The 18,674-nt window shown below is 40.3% G+C and overlaps 1 protein-coding gene across 1 annotated transcript in view; it reads right to left on the minus strand.

Annotated features, from left to right (window-relative positions):
- Nucleotides 1-18,674, minus strand: part of LOC147032350 (uncharacterized) — a 178,179-nt gene that overhangs the window by 20,872 nt on the left and 138,633 nt on the right. The window contains exons 2-3 of the mRNA XM_085869901.1: nucleotides 12,970-13,057; nucleotides 12,598-12,864 (exon numbers count right to left, since the gene is read on the minus strand). Of these exons, the coding sequence (XP_085726027.1) occupies nucleotides 12,598-12,864; nucleotides 12,970-13,054 (352 nt within the window). The 5' untranslated portion in view covers nucleotides 13,055-13,057. The remainder of the gene's footprint in view (nucleotides 1-12,597; nucleotides 12,865-12,969; nucleotides 13,058-18,674) is intronic.

Raw genomic sequence — 18,674 nt, forward strand, 5'->3', positions numbered from 1 at the left:
AGTTTCTTCCCTTGTAAGGAAAGGTGTGTTATCACCCTCATACTTTACATTCATTTCTCTAATCAATCTTGTAAAGTAATTCATTTTTGGTGTAAATCAAAAAGAATTATTTTCCTTTTTACATTTTTTATTATCATTAATTAGAAGATAATCACAGAATATACATTGTTTATAGGCTTTTGACTCTGTGTTTAATCCCCGTCTTTCACACGCAGGACAATTCTCAAATTTGTCAAATGGAGAATCAGGAAAGTCTAGCATATTTATAAAGTAAAACTTTACTTAAACTGAAATTCATCTATACTTTCAGCTGTATATTGACTCATATTTAATAATATTACCATCGATATCAATATACTTTTTTTCATTACCAGATTCAACGACAACATTTTTTATATTAAAGGTAATTTTAAAATGATCGTTAACTACTATTGAACGAAATGTCATTTCACCTGATATATTAACATCCTTTATTTCATCAGGATTTACATATTTCGGGTTGTTGAAAAAAATACAAATTTCTCCTTGCATATTACAGATGGTCTTATCTTTTCTTTCTAAAGCTTCATCCATAAGGTTTTTGTTTTTTGATACTTTTTCTTGTTTCATTGCTTTTTCTAGTTTTGAATATATTACCAGAAGGAGAGGAGAAACTTTTGTTAGAGATACTTTAATTGATGTTCTACCAGGTATACTAAAAGCCCTTCCACTGAAGGAAATTGAAGAACTCATATTATTTACCAAAATTGTTTTTATCCAATAGTTGTTATATTTATCTTTGTTCAATTTTACATCCTTGACATATTTCTCAGTATCTTTAACAAATGAAGAGATTGATTGAAACATTGTATTTATTAAGCGAAAAAGTTGGAGGATAAAATGGTTTTAAGCACAGATTCACCTGTAAAATAAACGAAATTTTCATCAAGAAAATTTTAGTTTAAGCAAAGATTTATTATATAAATATGGTGAATACAACATACTGCGATGTTTGTAATCACAAATATAAACATTATAGAAAACACCTCCGAACCAACAAACACACATTTAATCTATTTTATAAAATATCTCCTCTTGAGTTGGAAAGAAAACATTGTGATATCTGCTCAAAGGATGTTTTGAAGAGTAGTTATAATAGACATCTTCAATCACAAAAACACAAGAAAAATGAGTTTAAAGTAAAGGGAGACTATTATATTGAAAACACTGATGGGGCATTTAAAGGGCATATAAAAATTAGGATTTTTCAATTTGGAGAACCCGGTCCATCATCAATAGCTGAATCAATTGAAATAGTGAAACCTGATGTTGAAAAAGTTATTAAAAAGACATTAAAAGAAATGAAAACTTTAAAGTTTTATATGGGAGTGAAAATGAATATGAAAAGACAAGATGAAGAACAAACTCCTTGTATGAGAACAGATCTTCATTTTATAACATCATTTCAAGATTTTTTGAATAGTGGGGTTTATGAAGAACTATCAAAACAAGAGGAGGATGTTGATAATACAGTGGTAGGAAGTGGATTCAATATTTAAAAAATCATCTTTTTAGATATACACATTCTAAAATCAAACCCTCTTAAAGCTTCTTCTTATATTGAATTACCAAAAGAAATAAAACTAAAGAAGGCAGTTGTTAATATTAAGAACAATGATAATAAATGTTTTCTCTGGTCTGTTCTTGCTCACTTTCATCCACCAAAATGTAATTCAGAAAGAGTAAAACAATATATGAAATATGAGAATACCTTGGACATTAAAGATTTTAAATTCCCAATGCCACTAACAGATATTCCTAAATTTGAGAAAAAGAATAATCTTTCTATTAATGTATATGGATTAACGGATACAAACAAAGTTCAAATATTAAAAATTTCAAACAACTATAAAAATGAAGAAACACACATTGATCTTTTATATTTTAGTGTTGGAAATAATTCACATTACACATACATCAATAATTTATCAAGATTAATCTCTTCTCAGGTATTCAGAACAGCAAACAAAATATATCCTTGTAAGCGATGTCTTAATTCATTTCATACAAAAGAACGATTAGAACAACATTCAAAATATTGTAGTAATCATAAATCAGCTGTAATTACAATGCCTAAACCTGGTGAAAAGATTTCTTTTGAAGATTATAATAAATCTATCATGCACCCATTTGTGATATACGCTGATTTTGAATGTATCCTTAAAAAGATAAATACTGCTTCTCCTAATCCAAAAGAATCATATACAAATAAATATCAAAAACATATTCCTTGTGGTTTCTGTTATTATATCAAATCATCTGTTGGAGAAGAGTATAACAAACTTGAACATTATAGTGGAAAAAAAGCTTCACAAGAGTTTGTAAAACGATTAGAAAAGGATTGTATAAGACTCACTAAATTAATGAAAGAAACAAATGAACCGATGAAATTAACGAAAGAAGAAAAATTAGAATATAGAAAGAACAATATCTGTCATATTTGTGAGGGGGAAATTAAGTAGTCTAAAGTTAGGGATCATTGTCATCTTACTGGTAAATATAGAGGTCCCGCTCATTCCTGTTGTAATCTTAATTATAAATTACCTTCTTTTATTCCAGTCTTTCTTCACAACAGCGCCAACTATGATACACATCTATTTATAAATGAACTTTCAAAAACACCAGGGAATATTTCTGCCATAACAAACACAAGTCAAAAGTATATTTCATTTACAAAAATGATCTTCACAAAACCTTTAACTCGTATTAGGTTTCTAGATTCTTACAAGTTTATGGGAACACCACGAGCCTACCTCGCATCAAATCTAAGCTCCACGGACTCTTTTCCAAATCTTAATTCATTCTTTCCAAAAGAGGAAATTCTCACTAAAGAGGAAATTCAGATTAAAGAGAGAATTCAAAGTAAAGAGGGAACTCTAATTAATGAGGAAATTCTACCTGAAGATGAAATTCTAATTATAAAGAAAATTCGAACAATGAATGAAATTCTAACTAAAGAGGAAATTCTGATTAAAGAAGGAATTCTCACGAGAGAGGAAATTCAAACATTGAATGAAATTCAAAGTAAAGAAAAAATTCTTACAAGTAAGGGAATTTATCCTTATGATTATATGGATTCATTTATGAGATTTAAAGAAACACAACTTCCTTCAAAAGAAAGTTTCTATAATAACCTTTATGAAGAAGAGATAAGTGATAAGGAATATAAACATGTGGATTTCAATATGGAAAATATTTAAGATAAAGAACCTTGGAGAATATCATGATTTATATCTAAAAACAGATGTTTTATTGTTCGCTGATGTGTTTGAAGCTTTTGGATCACTCTGTCATAATAAAAATTGTTATGGATTAGATCCTGCCCACTATTTCACAGCTCCTGGTTTAGCTTGGAGTGCAATGTTGAAAATGACAAAACAAGATATAGATTTAATCAGTGATGTTGATATGCTTTTGATGATTGAGAAGTCCAAGAGAGGTGGAATATCACAAGTATGTTCAAAAAGATATGCTAAAGCAAATAATAAATATCTTCCAAATTATGATAGTGAAAAAGATAGTAATTATTTGATGTATTTTGATGCTAATAATTTGTATGGATGGGCAATGTCTCAATCTCTGCCTTATGGTAAATTAGAGTGGGTGGAAGAAAAGGATTATGAAAAGGCTTTGATGAATATTGTTATTTCTTCTCAAGAGGAATTGAATGACGAAAAAGAAGGTTATTATTTTGAAGTTGATTTGAGGTACCCGAGTGATCTTCATAATAAGCATAAAGACCTTCCTTTTGCATGTGAGAAAGAAACCCCAAAGAAAGAATGGTTCAGTGATTATCATAAAAGTTTTAATATTAAAGGTAAATCAACAGAAAAGTTATTAACAACATTCTATGATAAAGAGGGATATGTTTTGCATCAGAGAAGCTTAAAACAGTTTTTGAGAGAAGGATTGAGAGTAGCTAAAATTCATAGAGTTTTAAAATTTAAACAAAGTCCTTGGGTGAAAAAGTATATTCAATTCAATACAGATATGAGAGCAAGTACAAAAGTAAAATTTGAAGGAGACTTTTATAAATTAATGAATAATGCTGTATTTGGAAAGACTATGGAAAATGTTAGAAACAAGCAAAACATTAGATTCGCAACATCTTGGAAAGAAGCTTCGAGATTGAAAAAATAAACCAAGTTTTGAGAGAGAAGAGATTTTTTCAGAGAACTTTTCTGCAATTCATATGAAAAAGGAAAGTATTGTAATGGATAAACCAATTTATATTGGAACAGCAGTTCTTGATTTATCAAAGATATTGATGTATGATTATTTGTTTCATGACTTAAAGAAAGAATATGGTGAAAATGTTTCATTGTTGTATATGGACACTGATAGTTTTATCCTAGATATAAAAACTGATGATGATGTTTATGAAGATATGAAGAAAAATATTGGAGTATATGATACAAGTAATTTCAGCAAGAAGAGTGAGTTATTTTCCAAAAAGAATGAAAAGGTTATTGGTAAGTTTAAGGATGAGTTGGGTGGAAAAGTAATGAGTGAGTTTATTAGATTGAGAGCAAAGGCATATGCTTATAAGTATGGTGATCAGATTGATAAGAGGTTAAAGGGAATAAAGAAATATGTAATAAAGAAATCAATAACTTTTAGAAATTATTATAATTGTTTGATGAATAAGAAAGAAGAATATAGGAAAAAGAATATAGGAAAAAGAATATAGGAAAATGTCTGGAAAATGAATCCAGACAAATCTCACACTCTCACTATGTCTCTTGGAAAGGACCGTTTGCAAACCCCCCCCCCCCATCCACTTTCTCAACAATCCTCTGGAAGAAGTCTTTTCTTTCAAGCTTCTAGGTCTCACTATCTGCCATGACCTTTCCTGGGAAAGTCACATTTCCAACCTCGCCTCAAAAGCCAGTCGCCGACTGGGAATCCTCCGTCGTGCGAAGTCCTTCCTCGGCCCTCTTGAGCTCCTGACCACTTACAAAGCTTTTGTCCGTAGCCTGATGGAGTACTGCTCTCCCCTCTGGGCTGGTGCTCCTGCCTCCCACCTTTCTCGGCTTCACGCTGTCGAAACCAGGGCATTTAAGATCATCGGCATCTCCCGCAATGAAGCTGAGTCTTTGGGCCTCTCACTCAATCACCGCAGGTTGGTCGGTGGTCTTTCTGTCTTCTACCGACTCCTCTCCAGCCTTGCCCCCCTGCTCTCTCTGCGATTTGTCCCAACCACATTTCCACAGGGCGCTCAAGGTCCGCCAACAACCCCCTTCTGGTAAAACTACCAAAATCACGAATCACTGCTCATCTTCACTCTTTCATTCCTCTTATTTTTTCCCACCTTTGGAATAAACTTCCTCACTCTTTCTTTCCCATTCTTCCCTCCAGGCTTTCAAAACAGCTGTTCACCACCACCTCTTATCTTCCCCCATCCAAATCCTCGATCTTTTCTACCCCCGATAATCCACCCAAGCCCACTTCCTTCATTTCTCCTGCTTTCCTTCCTGAAAGTCCCTGAAATGTCCATCTTCTCTTCGCCATGTTCCCCGTCCCATCCCCATCCCTCTCCCTTCCACAGTTCACCTAATGTGTCTGTTCCCCACTGTTTTGTCCCTTCCATCCCGCCCCTCTTGTCTCATGCCTCCTTGCTGTGAGTTGTGTGTTCGCTCTCATACGAGCCTCGACCAAGGTATACAAAAAAAAAAAAAATACAATAAGAAGTTATAAACATAACATATATAGTGAAGAAGTAAATAAAAAGGCATTAGGAGCCTTTGATGATAAGAGATTTATTTTAGATAATGGAATAGATTGTGTTCCATATGGATATTGTATGATAGAGTGAATAGAATAGATTGCGTTTTAACGATGGGAAGATGGGTTAGGGTTTTTTAAGGGCTACCGCCGCGTTTTTTTGCAATATATAAATGGTCAAACCAAGTATTAATCAAACTAAAGAGTGGAGAAAATCTCAGTCTTGGTATATAAATGGAAAACATAATGAATGTGAAAAATATCAAATAAGTCTTATTGAAAAAATAACTAAAACAAAGGTAAATAAAACAAATAAGCGAATCAATTTAAAAAGTGGTAAGTTAGAGGATGTAAAGAAAAAAATGAATATCCTTGAATGGACTGAAAACTTTGATGGTTATCAATTGAACAATGAAAAAACAATTTACTATAATCTCAAAATGATATGTGGCTCAGGAGGTGGTCAAACAAGAGCATTAAGAGAAGTTTATCATTTCGTAATAGCACAAAAGGGGTATCTTAAAAAATATAAAGATTCAAATGTTTTGTTTTTCAATATTTTAGATGGGGATTATTGTGCAAAGAAAATTAAACTATTGAAGGAATTTGAGAATGAACAAATCTTTATAGGTTCAATGAGTGAGCTAAACAATATGCATCGGTTATTTGATAAAGAGTGTCCCGAGGCTTAGGCGTTTTAGATATTTCTTTCGAATCACCTTTAACAAATCACATTACCACTTTAGTACTTGAACAAATCTTTATCTTATTGCATGGATTATTTAAAAAAAAAAAAAACTTTCCCCAGGTTCAAAAGGGAGACAAATAAATATACCTTGGGATAAAAAGGGGGTTTATTTTTAGGGAAAAAAAATATGAATCGCGGAAAATCCCCCATTCATTTACATGGGGAAAAGTGAGCCAGAACCAGTATATTCACCCTACTGTGACCTTAAAGAAGTCACACGTGGTCACCTTTTGGCAAGATACGGGTCACTCTGCGGGTGACATTGGTTTATTTCATTTGTTTGTTTGTTTGTGAACAGTATTATGGAAAAACTCCGACGGATTTCGACGAAACTTGGTGGGGGGGGGGGGTTAGGTCTGGTCCAAGGATCATGCCATTAAATTTTGGACTTGGTCCCCCCCCCCCAAAAAAAATTGTTAGAGAAAAAAAATTTCTTTTGGGCATTTCTACATGTTTTAAGTGATTTCCAACCCCCCCCCAAAAAAATGTTACCCCCCCTCACCAAAAGAAAGTTAGAGAAAAATTTTTTTTTTGCATTTCTACATGTTTTAAGTGATTTCCAACCCCCCCCCCCCCCGCCCCCAAAAAAAGGAAAAAAATTTTTTTTGCATTTCTACATGTTTTAAGTGATTTTCACCCCCCCCCCAAAAAAAAAATTGTTAGAGAAAAATTTTTTTTTTTGCATTTCTACATGTTTTAAGTGATTTCCAACCCCCCCCCCCCCAAAGAAAAATGGAGAAAAGAACTATAACTCTGTCAGCACTGTTGACATATTTAATGAATAAGATATAAGGTTCACTTGAGTGACCCAGCAGTATTGGCGGCGGAGGTTTTGCACTCTCCCGAGTGCTCCCCCTCTAGTTAACCTCTGCCATCGAAGATGGACAGAGGTTACTGTTTTCACCCCTGTCTGTTTGTTTGTTTGTGAACAGTATTACGGAAAAACTCCTCGACGGATTTCGACGAAACTTGGTGGGGGGCTTAGGTATGGTCCAATTATCATGCCATTAGATTTTGGACTTGGTACAAAGTCACTATAGCGTCACTTGGCCACTATAGCGGCCATTTTGAAAAAAATTTGAATTTTTGTTTTTGCATTTTTACATGTTTTAAGTGATTTCCAACCCCCCCCCCCCACCCAAAAAAATAATTGTTAGAGAAAAAAAAACAAAATTTTGTCTAAGTTTTTTTTTTCTATAACATTTTTTTTTTTAGAGAATTAATTGAGTATGTGGAGTACGAATTGAGTCGTGAGTACGAATGAATTGAGTATGTAAAAGTTAAAAGTAAAAGGGAAAGTTGCAAACTATAACTCTGTGAGCACTGTTGAGGTCAAATTGAATGAATAGGATTATCAGGTTCACTTGAGTGACCTAGCAGTATTGGCGGTGGAGGTTTTGCACTCTCCCAAGTGCTCCCCCTCTAGTCTAAAACTGTTATCTGTTATCTTAAACTGTTATCTGTTAAATGGAGACATATCTGTTAGGTTAGAAAGGATGAGACTTGGTGGAAGTATGGTGAAGAAGGGAGCGGGCAGGGGGGGGTACAAGATTTGAGGGGTTGGGAAGCGGGGGGGGGGGTTCTGAGAGGAAGGAGTATGTTTGTGGTGAATGTGACATATCTGTTTGGTGGACGGTACAACACACACAAAAACACAAGGTGCAAGTGAAGGGGAAGCCGTAGCCAGACTGTTTGGTATTATGGTATTCTTATGGTATTCCTGGGGGTGTGGGGGAGAGGTCAACACTGTTAAGGAAGAGGGAAGGGAGGTTTTGGGTGCAGGGGAGGGGAGGATGACAGAGGAGGTGGGGAGGGAAGGAGAGTTATTAAAAGAGTGTGGGGGATTGCAGAAGAGCTTCAGTGAAGGGCCGGATGAGGAGGAGAAAAGACTCAGTGGTGATGGGTTGAGGTACAGTGGGGAGTATTAAGAGAGGAGGCAGAGGGCAGTTGAAGATTAGAGGAGGTGGAGTGATGAGATGCAGGAGAGAGGGTGGGGGAAGAAGGCACCTTTGTGGATGTGAGGTGGGGCAACTTTGGGAAGGGGGAGTGAGGGTGAAGATTGGAAGAAGGGTGAGGGGGAGAGCTGAGGGAGGAGTTTTTGAGAAAGGTGGAGGGAAGCTTGGAAGGGGAAGAGTGTGAAGGTAGCTTTGAGAGGGAGGGGAGACGATGAGAACAGGCATGGCCAAGGTGCAGGAAGGCGATGGGAGAGGGAAAGGATGAGACTTTGTGGAAGTATGGTGAAGAAGGGAGCGGGCAGGGGGAGGTACAAGATTTGAGGGGTTGGTAAGGGGGGGGTGCTGAGAGGAAGGAGTATGTTTGTGGTGGAGTGTACTGATTTAGAATGTGACATATCTGTTAGGTTAGAATGGAGCCCACGGATGTTAGAACACCACACACTCTGGGACAACAAAGGAGGAGCTGATACTGAAGCAGAAGGCAGTGAAGAGATGCCAAGAGCGGAGTTAGGATGAGGGGCAAGATGGGAGAGATAAGGAGAGGGGATAACAGGTGATAGGTTAGGAGGAGGTAGATTTAAGGAGGTGGGGTGAATTAGCACTGAAGTTGGAAAAAAAAAAGATTTTTAAAGGACGATTGATGGAACATGAACATGCATTGCAAACTATCATTTTTTTAACTTTTAAAGTCAGAGATGTGATTAAAGACATTACGTGAGGGATGCAATAAAGAAGAATTAAGAGAATTGGGGAAAAGAAACGTTGTAACAATGGAAATTTTTCGACATGAGAAGAAGACGAAGACGAAGACGAAGAAGAAGAAGAAGAAGAAGAAGAAGAAGAAGAAGAAGGAGTCGTCTTGAATTATGATACAATACCGAGAACCACACGTGTGAATGAGAAGTTGCAACATTTTAAGAGAGTTTTCTATTTTTTGAAAAGGTTACGTTAAGACGAGGAAAAGGAAAGGTTGAAGAAAAATCGTGTTGGTGTTGGTGAATTTGGATTGGCAAACGTAGAAGGAAGCTGGTAGTTCGACGAAGGTTACAGGAAGAGGAGGGGGTGGGGAGAAACGTGTTTGCAGGAGGTGTAACGTGAGAGTTTAAAAAAAATTTTTTTTAATTTTTTTGTTAAAGATTAGGTAAAGGAAAGGTTGAAGGAAAAAATTGTGAAGGTGTATGGTGAATGTGGGTTGGTAAAAGTAGTAGATGGTAGATCGGCAGAATGAGGAGGAAGAAGAGTTGGTACAGGAAGTCACATGGTTATGTGGGGTATAATGTGAGGTAAAAGGTATTTTTTGTTGCATTTATTTTATATTTTAAGACATGAAACAGAGGGTACAGTCAAGATGGATAGGAGGGTGGAGGGAAAAGTGGAGAAAATAAAAACTGATGGTAATATGGAGAAAATACAATCAACATGATCGCGCGCATAAACAGGAAGAAGGGTAGGTAGGCCTCAAGGAAACCCGATACGAAAAGATGACGAAAACTCAACAATTAGCACAAGTTTTAACACAAGACTGAAGTAGAAACACACAGTAAACACAGAGATAACAAAATGACAGCAAAAACGTGACAAAAACGACCGGAAAACTTATCTTTGAGAAAGTTGGCAAAGACCCTAAAGAAGAACCGCCACCGTCACTCAAGAACCGGAACTGGAAGTCTTCAAGACAGATTCAAAATACCTTTTACCACACATTATACCCCACATAACCACGTGATTTCCTGTACCGACTTCTTCCTCATTCTTCTGCCAATCTACCATCTACTAATTTTGCCAACCCAAATTCACCATATAACTTGTACATATGCATCATCGTACATGTTGAAATTGAGGTTCAGTTGAAATCCCTACCTCGGTAACATTTTTACCTGACATTACCTCTGACCTTTGACCTCTTGATGCCAAAATCTAATCAGTTCATATTTGCATCATAATATATACTTATACCAAGTTTGGTAAAAAATCCCATCACTGGTTCACAAGTTGGTGCAGTAACAGAATTTTTACCGAATGGGAGCTCTGACCTTTAACCTCTTGACCCCATAACTTAATCAGTTCATCTTTACATCATTATACATCCTTGTAACAAGTGACACTTAGATCCCTTCAACCGTTCTGAAGTTATCGTGGTGACAAAAACCTAATATGGAATAGGCAAAGCCTTGAAGCGAACGTAGAATTGTTCTTACATTCACTTCTGACTTTACCTATAACTTGTTCACAACTGTATACTTGCCAACTATACCGTGGTACATGTAAGCGCCGCACAGCTGATGATTTTGACGCAATTTCCGGTTACTTCGGCCTGGATTCGGGATCAGCGATCAAATAATGTAAATCACGATAAATAATTATTTTTTGATGATGCGGGAGATATCTTTATTAAAATCAGTGGAGGAAATATACACCATGTCTGATATTTGGGTCTTTCATGTCTCAGACGATGCCTTTATCTCCCGGGACGCATCATTCCGCATGACAAAAACTGGAAGCAAAATGGTCATAGCCGACGACACGAATTCCAAATTGCCAGGATTCGAAATTGCCAGTGTTACTGTTGTTGTTTCCTATTCTCTCATGTGCACGTGTTGAGTAAAAAAATAATTGAATGAATAAATAAATAAACACTTCCGGTCATGAATAAAATAAATTAAAAGTTCTGGAAAGAGTTTCAAAATCACTCCCGGTAATGTTAAATACTAAATAAACACTTCCTCTCATGAAAAAAAATAATTGAATGAATAAATAAATAAACAGTTCCGGTCATGAATAAAATAAATTAAAAGTTCCGGAAAGAGTTTCAAAATCACTCCCGGTAATGTTAAATAATAGATAAACACTTCCTGTCATGAAAAAAAAATCACTTTCGGAAGTATAAAATTAACATTGGGAAAAAAAAATGACTAAATAAATAAATAAACACTTCCAATCATGATCTCACGGATTCCAAATTGCCAGGGTATTGTGTTGTTGTTTCCTATTCTCTCATGTGCACGCGTTGAGTATGAAGCTCACTGTGTTCGCCATTACAGACGGACAGACAACCCAACAACATAATACCTGTGGCGACTTAGTCGGCGGCGACATAAAAACAGTCGAATCATGAAATCAGCAAACCATATGCCAGTTACTGAATATCTTAAAAGTTTACATGAGATTTCATTTCCAGGACTCAGCTCATATCTTAACTCAGCAATGCGAATGTATTCAGTTCATACATTGAAAAATTGATCAAAACTTCTGCAGAGGTTTGCCATACAGAGAGAACATAGATATATACATACAAACACAAATGTAAGGAGGAATTGTATTTGGGGAGTTGTGTCTAGTTCTATCGGGCGAGCCCCACCGCGTTCATAAAAAAAAAAAATCCAACTGGATGCACCGCAATTGCACATGACACAAGCTCTCGCCAAGGTGACTCTCCACACTCGCCTTACCTTGGGCCTCCACCCACTCATTGAGCTTGGAGCCACTGGAATGAGGTAGTGTTTGCCCAACTCTCAAGCCTGGTGGCTCCAGGCATGCAAGCTGTTTTCTCGTTCTCTTTCTCTTTCTCTCCCCAACAATCTCCAACTCATCTCTCTGTGCCATGGACACGACCTGATATTTTCTGTGATTCTCACCTCCTCAACTTTTCAGCGTTTGAACTACTCCAGAACCACGAGTCATGGGATGCAACCCTTTTATGGGTGGGGGTCAGGTGTGTCACTGTTCTGTACTCTGAAGATTACAAAGTCCAGCTCTGCACATGCTTGCTATTTTTCAAGTATAATGAATATTAATGGTATTCATCACTTTCATTATGCATCCTAACAAAGGCAATAAATAAATACTTCTCCTTGCTGGCTTCAAAAATAATTGATCCAGGTCAATGAAGTAATCAAAAAACTTTTCCAGTTGGAATATCAGAGCCAACCCCCAGAAGATAAGCACAAAGACAATTCTTAAAGAACAACTCTACAAGTAAAATTATAAACAACTCAGATCCCACAATACTATATCCCTTAGCTCAAGTAGCAAAACAAATTCACATTTTTTTTGTTAAACTCCACTATCTCTTTAATCCACCTACAAGGCATACAGATCACATCAAAATAAAAGGAAAAATTGGATCTTTACCGAATTGTAGGTTTACTCTTTCCTCTTCTGGATGAAGGCTGCAGACATCACTTATCTTGATTCCAAAGACTCCAACAGTATTTTCCAATGGTCCACTATCAACTTCATTAGAGGGGGTAGGAGAATCCAAGAAGCTTAGTTTTTGGGCACAATTGGAAAGCTCCCAGCTCACAGACTTCAGCATTGAGCACAAAACATCTACAAGTGCAGGACCAGCAGGACGAACAACTTGGGGCTCCCAGAAAGACTTCACAAAGCTGCGTACTTCTGCGTACATCGCAAAAGGAAACTTCTGTTTCATGAATGAAAAGAGCTCAGCTTTAACCGAGTCAGTCTCAGTACAAGCTCGGAGCACCTCTTTACTCTCAATACCTAAGTCGGTGATCACAGCTTGGGCAGTTTCCACTCTCAAGCCTTGGGATCGCAACCAGTTTGGAAAAGCGTCTTTTGCAGCCATCTCCTGACAAAACAAAACACACATGCACACAATGAATTTATAGTACAGCATTACTCCACTTCATCACAAACATTAGGCCAAAAAAAAAAATTACCCCCGGCTGGGGGTAATTAAAAACCCCCATCGAAGGTTCCTGGTTAGTTAGGGTTCCATCACAGAGATGTGATATGGATAGCATATCACATCTCTGTTTTGACCATATCACATCGACAATTTTTCCAACTTTGAAGACACGTGACTCGATAGCCAGGACGAATTTTAAAAACCGGCCCGAACAAATTTAGATATTGTTCCATGTTATCAGAATCCGAATAAATTTTGAAGATCGGATCACAAACGACGGAGGAGATAGATTTTGAAAATGGAGTGGCCTTGACCTTGACCTTCAATCGTGTCAAAAGTCATACCGTCGTGCAACACTTATCGACCCCTACCTACATACCAAGTTTCATCAAGATCGGGCGAATTTTTTTTTGACCGTTTCACATCGACGATTTTTCCAACTTTGAAGACACGTGACTCGATAACCAGGACGAATTTCAAAAAACAGACCAGACGAAATTTAGATCTTCTTCTTCTTCTTCTTTCAGCTGCTCCCGTTAGGGGTCACCACAGCGGATCATCCATCTGATCCGCATCGTGATTTGGCACATGTTTTACGCCGGATGCCCTTCCTGACGCAACCCTGGTCGCCTCTTACGACACAGGGATATGATACACCTATTTTAACCGGGGTATACACCGGCCCAGTATACTGGTACTCATTTCGCCGACCTCGGAAGGATGACAGGCTGAGTCAACCCCCTGGTGTATTAATTCAGTGGCCCAACGGGGCTTGAACTCAGGACCTTTTGGATCCCAAGCCGCTGCCCTAACCACTGCGCCAACACCAGGCTCACCAGACGAAATTTAGATATTGTTCCATATTATCAGAATCCGAAGGAATTTCGAAGATCGGATCCTAAACGGTCGAGGAGATAGATTTTGAAAATGGACGATTTCGCAACTTTGGAGTGACCTTGACATTGACCTTGACCTTCAATCGAGTCAAAAGTCATACCGTCGTGCATCCCTCATCGACATCTACCCACATACCAAATATCAAGAAAATCGGAAGAAAAAAATGGGGACGTACGTATGTACGGACATCGAGACTGGTTTTATTGGGTCATCTCGTTAGAGATGATCTAAAAAAGGAATGTGGCCTGCAAGTTCTGGATGGGATTGGTTTTTTTGTAAAAAAAAAAATCCTGAAAACAAAGGAAACTTCTATGAAACATATGATGGCCAATACAAGTTCAGTAAGATTCAATGTTATGATCCACTGGATGATTACATTTGAGGCAGCAAAATAGCGCAGCAACTGTCCAGTCAATTTGTCTTATCTCTAAATGTTGACCAGCACAAAAATAAAAGAATACGACACTGTGGGTGTGTGCTCTAACGCTGGCAATACGAGAAATTCCTCAAATACTACGGGTGTGGGGGAGGGGGAATACTTAAGCAAATACTTAAGCAAGTAATCTGACCTCCAAGTATAATACTGTGACGTCCACGGAACTTGAACAGTCCCGCCAACGTAGAATGAGCCGAAACGATGGAGGTGGTTTATTTGTTTATAACCCAAACATGGCGGTTCTAATCGCTCTACCGCAAACGGGACGAGGAAGGTGGCACGAGTCACTTTTCACTGAGTTGATGATGTTTATTTGTTTTTCTAATTATTACCAGAAATAACAAGACTCGGCAAGAAGAGGGATCCGGGGCGATTCGACGGGATGGTGTGGGATCGGGCGTGGGGAAAAACACAGACAATTCCAAAGAATATACAGTTCTCAATCCCTCTAAGGCGCCAAGCGCACACACACACACACACACACACACACACACACACACACACACACACACACACACACACACACACACACACACACACACACACACACACACACACACACACACACACACACACACACACACACACACACACACACACACAACGTAGCTATTTCTGGTGGTCAGGCTGGACCGTAGTGTGGACGCAACTGTCCCTGGATCGGCGCCGGACGAGCTGGCCTTGCTCTCGTCAGGGGGGCAGGAGAAACCGTGGTACTGTCGACCTCCTGGTCTTGGCCCAAGTCCGCTCACAGCCGCCAGGGAACCAGCTCCGGCGCCAAGCCACGAGCAGGAGAGGGAGGCAGGTCCGCCCGCCGCCCGACCCCGCACTCCGAGTCAGCAGAACCCCAGAGCCAACCAAAGCGAGGCACGAGGCTCGGCAAGGCTCCCAGACACGATCAAGAACACGATCGATTCAGCACAACAACCAGGACGCTCTCTGCCGCCACAGCTTCCACACCAAAAAATCCACGATCTTTTGGTTGTAATCTTCTTCCTCTTCCTTTTCGACCCCGAACAGAACCTTTTTATCCTTCTGTCCTCGTCACTTCAAATCGAGCCGTCTATTGGCCCACCGCCATCGCCTTCCGCCAATCGTGATCACGGGGCAGAGCCATCCGCTGCACTGTCCTGTGACGTCACGGCCAGTCTTCAGAGAATACCAAAAGGGGTTTACGCAGACACACTTACCCTATCCCGTGTCCCTATCTAATTATGTGACATTTATCATTTCCCCCTTGAAGAAATGAACATTTACTAGACAACTTATCACCACTGAATTGCTACTTATTACATCGAGATCCTGGTAAACTCGTACAGCATGGCATACCTAATTAAACATCCTAATTACCCTTTGAATGCATACCCCCCCCCTCAAACGTAACACTGCCCCCTCCTCTGGTACCGCAGCTCCTGCAAGGTATATCACAGGCGCTACCGTACCAGCCTTAACACTTACTGACTCACACCTAATTAACCTAACGAAATAAAGTAGGAGGGGCAATGGGCAGCGAGTCGCAGCTAACTTACCTATCCTGCTTAATGTACTACCCCCTTATGGCCTCACACTCACACTTTGGAAACAAAGCGGGCAAGGGTGGCTGTCCAATGGTTGGTGCGTGGATCGGGTGAGAAGTGCTGTATGAGTTGTTTTAAGTTAAGAAGTGAAATGTATGGTGCACACATTGTTTTTTTTATTGGGCATGGTGTGGTAACAGGGAAGGTCATGGTCGGTGAAGTGTTAGAAATGCAGGTGTCACATGTAAGGCTGATGGGGTGGGGGAGTCATGGTCATCATGATGGGGTGGGACTCACACATCTTCACAACACTCACACCATGGTCATCATCACATTTCTAGGTCATCGTCCTCATTTTAATCATGCAGGCTGAATCCCGTCGTGGCCGTGGGGTGGGTTACCACAAGATGATGGGGGCATCTCAGGTGCAACCATGACCACAGGTAAGCTTTAGTCCAACCCGGACGCTTCTCCGCCCCGCTCCCTTAGATTCCCTCCCCCCTGGTAGCCATCAGCTCTAATCCGGTACAACACTCTGGAAGGGGTCTCACTGGCTCCTCTGGCCTTCCTGGGTCGCCAAGGTCCTACCCGCCTTGGTCGCCCAACCAGACCCTCTCCCAGTTGCCTCCAGACACTGTCACCATTAGCCACCAGGTGGTGAATCTCCTTGAAGGGGGTCGCAATTCACGCTCACCGTGAGCTTCCGCAATCCCTGTGGACAAGCACATCATCCCCACCCACAAAACCCACATGACTCCCCCACCCCATCAGCCTTACATGTGACACCTGCATTTCTAACACTTCACCGACCATGACCTTCCCTGTTACCACACCATGCCCAATAAAAAAACAATGTGTGCACCATACATTTCACTTCTTAACTTAAAACAACTCATACAGCACTTCTCACCCGATCCACGCACCAACCATTGGACAGCCACCCTTGCCCGCTTTGTTTCCAATTACCCACTGTCCCGATTGTCACTCTAAAACCCAGCAGAACTTACAAACCCATGCCAATTTTTTCACAATTCACTTTTTTTTTTTTCTACAAAGGAGGGCACTTCGCCACAATCTCAGCAGCCGAGCATGGCCGTATATGCTCAGCCAAATCTAGTCTCCCCAACCCCCGACAGTGATCTCCGGACCCGACCTATGAAAGGGCATCTCAGATAGACCTGGTGGTTCAGCAGGAGGATTCACCCTCTCCGAGTCTAAAAGTCTATTGGAGGATCCCTCCATCGCCGGGTACCGGCAATATCGTTGCATGTGTCCTCTTCGCCCGCACCGGAAACAACTCCCCATAAAAGGCCCCCGTGAGTATCGGTGAAATGTCTCTTCCGGTTCCGGACCCCCTCGGCCATAATCAAATTGCTCTATTGGCTGGGCTGGACCCCGCCTCTTTGGCGCACTAACTACCGGATTACCCTATATCAAACTCAACAGTTTCTGGCAAATTTCCTGAAACATTTGGGTAATGCCAATTTCTCCCAGCCCCCCTCCCTGATCCTGGATCTCCGCCTGTCGGATCGTCACCGATGGCCTCTCTGGAACCCGACCCGGCCGACTCCACGAGGCCAGCCTGGCCGCGCACTCGGCCGCTCGGTGAACGGTGGGTGGATCCTGTAACTCCACTAGCGCTCGGACCTCAGGGTCAGGAAGAGCAGCTAAAAATTTCTCTAGTGCCAGTCTGTCCCACGCCTCCACTGTAAGGTCCCGATACGCGATCCTGACTGATTGGTAAATGTCCTGTGCCAGCTCCTGCACTGTCTCACCCGGCTTTAATCTGCGGTGCTGGAGCTGAGCCCGCACCAGATCACAGTTTGCCGCGAACCCAAACCGACGGCTCGACGCCTCGCAAATGTGGGAGCTGGTCAACATCCCCTCCGCGATCACGTTTAACACATCTGCGGCTGGTCCCCGCAACGTTGCCACCAAATTCCCTGTACGTTCCCGCTCATTCCACCCGTTTAGTCGGGAAATGCACTCAATTGCGTCAGAAAAGCTTCAAGGCTCCCTGACCCGTCGAAATTTACCAGGGGGATCACTTTTACAGTGGCCCGCTTCTCAGTTTCTCCCTTGTCCGAATCCAGCCCAGGGATCAAACACCCTTGTGGCTGCGTATCCAATTTCGGAGCCCACTGTGGCCAAAGATGTTTTGTGGTGAGGGTCTCATGGGTCAATTTTGCCTCCTGTTCCAAACGTTGAATGGACCGATTCACCTCTTCCCGCAGGATCTTCTGGGCCCGCACAACCTCCTCCAAGGCTCCGTCGCGAGTTTGTAGCTGCTCCTCAACCAACCCGGACACTCTACTTACAAAAGACGGCTGTACCAGGCCTTTATCCAAGACTTCATCTTGGCTCATAATTTTATCTTGTTCGTCCAAACGAGCCTCCAATCCTTTTACCTCCTCCGCCAAATTCATCCCTTGCTTCCTCAGCTCTCCCCACTCTTCAACTTGCAGCTGCATACGAGCATCCACACAGGCACGATGACGTTCCAGGCTTTCATCCACTTTATCAACCCGAATGTTCGTTGCATCAATTTTATCTACCAATTTTCTCCGTATATTTCCCCCTTCCAATGTAATTTCTACCTTTGTTTCCTCCAATCTATCCTCGAATTTACTTTGTATTTCTCCCAATTTAACATCCACACACTTCTGCATCTCAGTTTTCATTATCGCCATCTTTTCCCCCAATTCAT

The sequence above is a fragment of the Eptatretus burgeri genome, chromosome 2, assembly GCF_056783735.1.
Source record: "Eptatretus burgeri isolate ZD-2024b chromosome 2, Ebu_testis_v1, whole genome shotgun sequence".
Taxonomy (NCBI): Eukaryota; Metazoa; Chordata; class Myxini; order Myxiniformes; family Myxinidae; genus Eptatretus; species Eptatretus burgeri.